This window comes from Vidua chalybeata, unplaced genomic scaffold (genome assembly GCF_026979565.1).
Source record: "Vidua chalybeata isolate OUT-0048 unplaced genomic scaffold, bVidCha1 merged haplotype scaffold_183_ctg1, whole genome shotgun sequence".
Classification (NCBI taxonomy): domain Eukaryota; kingdom Metazoa; phylum Chordata; class Aves; order Passeriformes; family Viduidae; genus Vidua; species Vidua chalybeata.
The window spans coordinates 37,686-45,831 of record NW_026530359.1 but is presented as its reverse complement, the minus strand read 5'-3'; the positions used below and the strand labels follow the sequence as shown (position 1 = coordinate 45,831).

General features: G+C 49.0%; 1 protein-coding gene across 1 annotated transcript; it reads left to right on the top strand.

The window, feature by feature from the left end:
* Positions 1 to 1,176: 1,176 nt before the first annotated feature.
* LOC128783316 (olfactory receptor 6M1-like) lies at positions 1,177 to 5,575 on the top strand. Its single transcript, XM_053933968.1, has one exon. It carries the CDS (start codon positions 4,058 to 4,060, stop codon positions 5,057 to 5,059), a length of 1,002 nt encoding a protein of 333 aa, XP_053789943.1. The 5' UTR covers positions 1,177 to 4,057; the 3' UTR covers positions 5,060 to 5,575.
* The last annotated feature ends 2,571 nt before the right edge of the window (positions 5,576 to 8,146 follow it).

Below are 8,146 nucleotides of genomic sequence, written 5' to 3'. Positions count from 1 at the left end.
ATTACATACGGCATGGCAGTCATTTGGCTGATCCTACATCCATTTGAGTGCAGTGAACATCGAGTGAAGAATTTTTTGCAGACACACTGATTACATATTCATGAGCTATCCCCACTTCCTTTGACATTATTTGACATAGTTGCACCCCTTATCAGAAGTCTTTATGTGGTTCTTTGGGGTCTGTCTCCAACATCCAGTGTCCTTTTTAGATGGCTGTTCCTCAACTCCTGCTTTTGAGTAAGGGCAATATCATTGCTTTGCATAACTTCTGCTTTGTCAGCCTTGCAGAGCAGAGCTGGCATCCTGCTTGTGCTTTGCATGAGTTACATCCTTTATCTGTTTCTCCAAGGTTGTGCTGTTCTGTTCTACTGCCCTCATCAAGTCCCCCCTTTTCTTGAGACTCAGTTCCTTATGGGCACCGGTCTCTCAATATCTCTATTTTGTTTTCTAGTGTAGGGCACTATAACACTGAATCGTAATGCAAGCTAAATCCATACAGCAATTATTGTGGTGACCATTATAAACAGATGTTTTAACCAAACCCAGCTGGGTAACCATGAAGGAAATTTGTCCCAGATTTCTTTAAATCCCCAGGAGGTTTCATCTTGAGCTGTGCGTTGAAAGAATTTTTAAACTATAACACTCTGTCCCAAAGTCAGTTCTTTAGCTTTCTGGATGAAGAGAAGAATAGCTGCTACTGCCCTCAGACAGCCCAGCAGCTCTGGCTGACATTGTCTGGTTGCTGTGAAAAGTAGGCACAGCCATGCTCCACTCCCCAGGAACTGTGACAGCACTCCCCGTGCTGGGTTTTGTCTCTCACATGGAAAAAACAGATCCAATGGGTCCATGGGGTTTGAGAGTCCCAAAACAGGGCCCGCATGAGGGCTCGCTGGAGCTGTGAAAAGGCAGCCCATGCCACACCAGTCCAGACTATAAAGCCCTGCTGAGCTGCCTGAGCTCACACAGAGGCTTTAGCAGCAGCCCATAATTGCTGATGCACAGCTGACATCATCCCACACCCCGAGAAATGCCTGTGACTCTCTCATTGTTCATGGCTGTGGGACTTGCCAAATTGCTTCTTTTCCTTCCTGTCCCAACCTCCTTTGTCCCTGGAGGATTTTGAATCCCAGGTAGGGTTCTGTGCTCTGGACTGTTTGTACTCTGTATCCACTTAGTCCCAGAAAATTCCACAATGCCACAGTCTGATCCCTGAACTGCTGCTGAGTTTCAGTTTCAGAGATGAATGCCATCTCCAGACTGGAACAAGACTCCAAAGAGGGTTCTGATGTTTCCATTCCTCCAGTTCTTTTGCCACTTGGTTTCCATATATCATGGGGGTATTTTTAAACTCCTGGGGTAGAACTGGCCAAGTCAGCCGGGCTCTTCTCACTGTGTTTGGACTGTCCCATTCAGAAGTAAATAGTTCTTGACTTTCACTACTCCAAGAGATACAGAAAAAGCCACTTTCAAATTCTACACTCTCAACCATTTTAATTTTTCACTCTAGCTTGTTAGCAAGGTACAAGGATTTGCTACGGACGGGTGTATATCTTCTACTGTCTCATGTATGGCTCTAGGATCCTGTACCAGCCACTAATCCTCTCCATTTGCCTTCTTAACTGCAAAATAAGGCTATTAAATTTGGATTCATATTCCTTCAACAGGCCTCATTTTATAAATTTTTCTTTTATAAATCTAATCTTTCTTTTCTTTTATAAATCTATCCAAGGGATAATAACCCCTTACAACTTTCTTTTCTCAAAGGGTATTGCTTCTGCCTTACTGGTCCTGCTCAGGGTTTCAATTTGTTTCTCACAGGCTCTGCTTTTCTGGGTCACTGGGGCACCTCTCCAGTCCAGACTAGCAGATTTACTGCATCCTCAAGTGATACAGATGGCAGATGGATCACATCTGAAGATTGGAGTGCAAAAACAGAGGCTTCCACATAATTAGATTTTGGAGTAATAACCTGCATTTTGCCATCTTAATCTTGATTTTAGCATTCAGGTTTTCCAAGAAATTGTCCAAGGAGAGGCTTAAGTAAATGGAGTAGATACAAAAACTGGGGAGTCACCCATTGTTTTCCTAATTTAAAATCAATGGGCTGGAAAAATGGCTGAGTTTCATGATTCCCTGTTGCACCAATGATTGTTATAGAATCATTACTCACGTTTCCTTTTACTGTATTTAGCACAGAGCAGCCAGCTCCTGTAGCCACTAAAAATCCTAACTCCTCATTGTCCCAGCTTAGCTGTGACCGGATGTTCTGCTGGGAAAGAATCCTCTGGTCCCCCGCAGTGACCATCGGTGATGGCCACGAGAGGGGAGTTTCGTGTTGTACCTGCGGACAGTCCCTTTTCAAACGCCTCTCTTTCTTACAGTGTGCACATTGATTAACAGCAAGTCTCTTTTCTTCCTTCCTCTGCTCTTCTTTGATGAGCCCTCAGGGGAAAGATGGACTGAATTGTGGAATAACTCACTTTGGGAGAGTGTCCTTTGCAACAGAGCCTTCAACTGCATCAAATGTGGCTTCACTTACAGCTGTTCCGATTGCTTCTGATAATCTGCCTGCCCTGTGGTCTCTGGAGTGTGGAAGCATCCTATGGAATTGGAATTTGCTCCGTTTTACTCAGCTGTGCAGCAGAAGCTGCTACAGGGGGGTCTCTGAAGCAGTCAGAGCCTCCACCCAGGGTGGGGATCACTGCATTTATGCACAAGAATCAACCTGGGCACAGCAGGATGTGCTCATCTCTAGGGCTGCCCCGAGTCCCCACCTGGAGAGCTCCCAAACATTTCAGTCCCACAGTTCATTTTGAAGGTGACTCATTTTTGCTCATTTTAGAGTTGGTTCATTTTGAGGGCTCTTGACTGAACTCAGTCACTTGGTTTCAAGTTGATGGCCTGTCTCAGACCAGGCTCTCCTCTGCTCTGTGTGGACAATGAGATGGGAGAGCCCTTGGGCCACCCAGGGGACCGATGACTTCAGTGCTCTGGTTGCACATGAACAGAGCTTTGTTTCACTGCTTCAGACCCTCCCTCTCCTCTTCTCCCCTGGCATTTTAAAGAATCCTATTTTCACAGTCATCTGCTCTGCTCTTCTCCATGTTGAAAAGCAAATCAAAAAACCTGAAAAGGAGAACACCAGTCTTTATTGCATATATTTTTTCTCATACATCTTTTCTTAGCTGTGTATTTTGGTTTCAAAACAGAGTAACTTAATTACTTAATTAATCAGGGATTTGAGACTTGAAAAGTGAGTTTCATCTACTCCCCTGCAGGCACCCAGGAGAATTTGTTTTCTCGAGGCTCCCTCTGTAGCCAGTGGAGACAATAGAACATTTGGAGGCTGGGTGCTCCCAACTGCCACATAAAACAAAAATTACAAATCTCTTCCTGGCACTTTTCCCTTGCTCTGCACAGGTTCATTTTGGTGCAGACAGGGGACAGCTGAGATTGTGACACTCTGTGTGGATCCATAATAAATTCCAGTCCTCATTTAGAGTACTAAAAATCCAAGTTCTACTTGGTCCCTATTCTGCCCTCCCCATTCCTTTCCTGAAGAGACAGAGAGGAAAAAGCTGTGGAAGAAAGCAGAGGGTTGCAAAAGAGATACTTGGGATTGCTTCTTTTGGAAGCAACAGTTCCTCAGGGACTCCTGGTCCAAAGGCAAGTACTGAAAAGTAGAAACAAGGAAGTTCAATGCACAGATTTGGTGTAATTTCAGCGTTTAGTGTTTGTGCTGTAGATGAGAGGTGTTTGGCACATGGGTGTGACAGATGTTTGCAGTAGGTCTGAGTGAGCTGGGAATTTCCCAGGAATGGGGGGAAATAGCCAATAGCTCCTTAGAATCCTCTGTTCTGGTGAAAGAATTCTTTGGGAGTGTTTGGAAAAGGTAGAAAGAACACAATAAAATCTCTGAGGTCTCTACCTGAAATGGGAAAGAGAACAATCAGGGTGTGAGAATTGTTTGAAGCACAATCTCTGTGCTCTATAGCAAGAGTGCAGGAAAAGAAAACAGCAGAGAAGGAAGGATAGAAATGTTTGTCCAGACTGTGAAATGATCCCACTTGGTTTTGCCATGTTCCTGTCTCAGCAGGATGAGCTGGAATTCAGCATGGGACCAGAAAATGAAACAGCAGTTACTGAGTTCATCCTAGAGGGTTTCCCAGAGCTTGATCCGAGACTGCAGCTATTTTTCTCTCGGGTCCTTCTGCTCATGTACCTGACAACAGTGATGGGGAATGCAACCATCATTTTCCTCGTGTGTGTGGATCACCAGCTGCAAAGCCCCATGTACTTTTTCATCAGCAACCTGGCCTTCCTAGAGATCTGCTTTACATCCTCCACAAGCATCAAATTGTTTGTCATGCTGAGCTCTGGTCAGAACACTCTCTCACGAAGCAGCTGCTGTGCCCAAAACTATTTCTATTTTGCCCTGGGCTGCACAGAGTTCATCCTGCTCGTTGTCATGTCCTTTGAGCGCTATGTTGCCATCTGCCAACCTTTGCTCCATGCTGCCATCATGAAGCCTCAGCTCTGTGTCCACCTGGTTGTTGCTGCTTGGCTCCTCGGCTTTGCCCTGCTGAGCTACCGGCTGTTCTTCCTCTCGGAGCTGTCTTTCTGTGGCTTCAAGATCCCCCATTTCCTTTGTGACAACTCCCCCTTGTTCAGACTGTCCTGTTCTGACACCAGCCTGCTTTGGAAAATAGACTCTGTCTTCTTAGCGTGTGTCGTGCTGGGTTCCTTATGTTTGACTCTGGCACTTTACACCTGCATCCTTTTCTGTGTTCTGCATCTTCCAGCAGCCTCTGGGAGGAAGAAAGCTTTGACTACGTGTTCTTCCCATCTCATCACCTTGTCCATTGCCTATGGGAGCTGCATTGCTCTCTACACGTGTCCTGCAGAAGATGTTTCCTTGAGGACCAACAGAATTGTAGCTCTGCTCAACACAGTCCTGTACCCATTCTTAAATCCATTCATCTACAGCCTTCGGAACAAATCTGTGATCTTGGCCCTGAACAAATCCAATGCCAGGGCAAGAACAAAGCTTTTCCCCTAACCATGGTGCATTTCTGGAAAGCCATCCCAAGAATCTGATGTCATCTGTTGCACACTACCAGTGCCTGTGAGTGCAGCCTCCAAACAGGGCTGCCTCAGGAGACTGATGCTCCTGCTGGCTTGTGTCAGGTTAAGAGATAAGAGACTCATCTGCACACCCAGACAGGGCACCAACAATGGCAGGAGGACAAACTCAGTTCATTCTCTGCCCTGGCTGCTCCCAGGCCCATCACTGGAGAGCCCCCAGCTCATTAAGAGCCCATCTCCAAAACAGAGAAGAGCTCAGCGGAACAGTGGCAAGTGGCAATCCAAATTACAGCTCCTGAGCAATGGACACCTTGTCCCAGCTCCTTTCCTGGGACAGCCATCAGCCCTCGTGTCCACCTTTGAAACCCCAAAGTCACTGAGAGCAGGTCACCATTTGGACTAAGGGGATTGCTGCCCTGGCGTGTAGGACACGTTTTGGGATGAAGGAGGAGGAGGAGCAGTTTTGGATAGCACAGGACTTGTGGGAAGGTGAGGGGAGGATCCCAAGCAGAGCAGTCTGTCCTGTCTTCTCATTAAACTTGAATTCTCCCCCTGTGTGAGCAAATCTCTGTTCTGCCTGAGCATGGGAGCCTGGGGGTGTGAGGGCAGCAGTTGGGGGAGGGCACCAAAGAGCCCACCTGCCAACGGTGCTGGCCACGGAGTGACCGGAGGGACTGGACTTAGGGGTCTGGGGGTGTGGGGTGTGTCTGGTCTGCACCAGCACCTGGAATGGGGCTGTGGGCTCAGGGCTCAGATGCCCAAATGCCTCAGCTGTGAGACTGGAATCCAGGGGAAGCTGCTGAGCAGACAAGTGTCCGAGCACAGCTGTGCAGGGATCCGTGCACAGGTATGACTATGGAATGGGACAGACTGGACCAGGATAGTCCCGCTGGGAATGATCTGCAGTTCAGACCAGAATGAGGGTCTGGTCCAACTGCCCGACCCCTCCAGGGTCACCAAAAGTTAAAGCAGGCATTAGGGCACTGTCCAAATGCCTCTTAAACACGGACAGGCTTGGGGCATCAGCCACCTCTCCAGGGAGCCTGTTCCAGTGCTTGACCACCCTCTCAGTAAAGAAACCCTTTCTCCTGTCCAGTCTAAACCATCCCGGTACAGCTTTGAACCCTTCTCAGATGTTCCAACACTAGATATCAGGGAGAAGAGAAAGGGAAATGCAGGGCAGAGCCGGGGGCAGCGAGATGGGAGTGTGCAGCCTGCAGGGACACAGCAGCAGCTGTGGGACATGCAGGACAAGCTGTGCTGGACATGGCCAAGGGCCCTGGCAGGGCTGGCAGTGCCCAGGAGAAGCCCAGTCTGGGTGCCCCGGGGCACAGCAGGGTCTGTGCCACCGAGGGCTGTCAGGAGACACCTTGTCCTGAGGCCCTGGGGCCTCCTGGCACAGCCCCAGCCAGGCTGGGCACTGTCAGCCCCTTGTCCTGCCCTCAGCATCCCCCCCTAGCCCACATCCCAGTGGCCTCAAGGATCTGCTGGAAGGAGTCCCTGGGGAGCCTTGCTCAGGAATGGCCCTGGGGGCTCCACAATGCTCCCAGGGACTGCAGGTTTTTCAAAGGACTTTGGCTTTGGCTTTTGCCTTGGAGTCTCTGAGAGCTTTGTGCAATCGTGGCCTCCAATTATCTGCTGTAATTAGTCCCTGGAGAGGTTTTGTCAGGAACAGCACTCAGTGGGACTCATGAATGCTTCAAGGTACTTCAGTTCTTTTAAGGTACTTGGTGTTTCCCTTTAGATGCAGACTCTGTGAGAGGTTTGTGCAATCGTGGCCCCAATTATCTGCTTTAACGAGTCCCTTGAGAGCTTTGCACTGACTCTCAGTGGGGCTCAGTAATGCTTTGAGATACTCAAGATTTTTAAGGTGCTTTGGATTTTCCTTTCCATACTGAGAGGTTTTTTGTGCCATTTTGAGTGTCTGAGAGGTTTTTGTGCCATCCTGGCCTCCAGTTCTCTCCTCCAAGGGGTCCATCAGGAGCCTGTGTTGGGGATGGACCTCAGTGGGTCCCATTAATGCTTTGAGATACTTTGGGCTTTTCATCTGACTTGGACTCTTGGAAAGGTTTGTGCAATCTCCTCTCAGGCCCTGAGGTTCCAGGGCTCAGCTCCAAATGAGGGCTCCATGGGGCTCATAAGGATCAAGCAAGAACAGATAAGCCATGGCTCTGCCTTGATTTCCCTCTGGCCTGGTGCAGTTCATCAGTAAGTTTTCCTACTACAGTTATGGAGAATTATTTCAAAGAGCTTCTAAGAAATATTTATTCCTATTTTAAAGGGTATATTTTATTACTCTTCTCTTTCTAGCAGAGGTCATTGCATTATTCAGTGATTCATAGTGATCCAGAGATTCTCTTAAGAAGGTCTGGCCTGCTCAGAGAAGCTGTGCCTTGAGGTGTGACCCAGTGGGGACAACCTTGCTCCACATTCCCCAACCCATCTTGCCTCTCCTTCCTCATCTGGGGCCTGCTTTGCTTGGAGAACTCATTGCACACAGCCAAAGAAGGGTTTTCTTCTTCTTTTTTAAGCAATCTAAATCTGCCAAGTTGCCCACTAAAAACAGACACCCTCCTCAAGGGTGTGCCAAGACCAAGCTGCCTCCAAGGAGGTACAATTGCAGTGACACTGGTTGGTGCCGCCAGGTGCCACGGCCACGGCCACAGGGACCCGTTCCTTAGTTTGGTGCCACGGCAACCAAGGCCTGGAGGCGTTGTGATGGTTGGTTGCCATGGAAACCTGCCCTGGGCCCCTTGCTCAGGGCTGCTCTCACTGCCCAGAGCCAGAGGGGATCCCGTGCTGGGGCCTTGTGCCACGGCCACCTGCCCTGTGCCGCGCTGGCCGCTCAGGCGCCGCGGAACCAGCAGCAAAGGGCAGGGCCAAAGGCCAGGTCAGCCAGACAGAAAGGGGCCGTGCTGGGCACTGTTTCCATGGCAACCCTCACTGGCTGTGACACCTGGGTCACCTGTCCTGGCAGTTGCCATGGCAACCCGGCTCACTGGAAATACAAGGGTGGACAAAGGTTTTAGTAGGGCCTGTCACAACAGGACAAAGGGGAGTG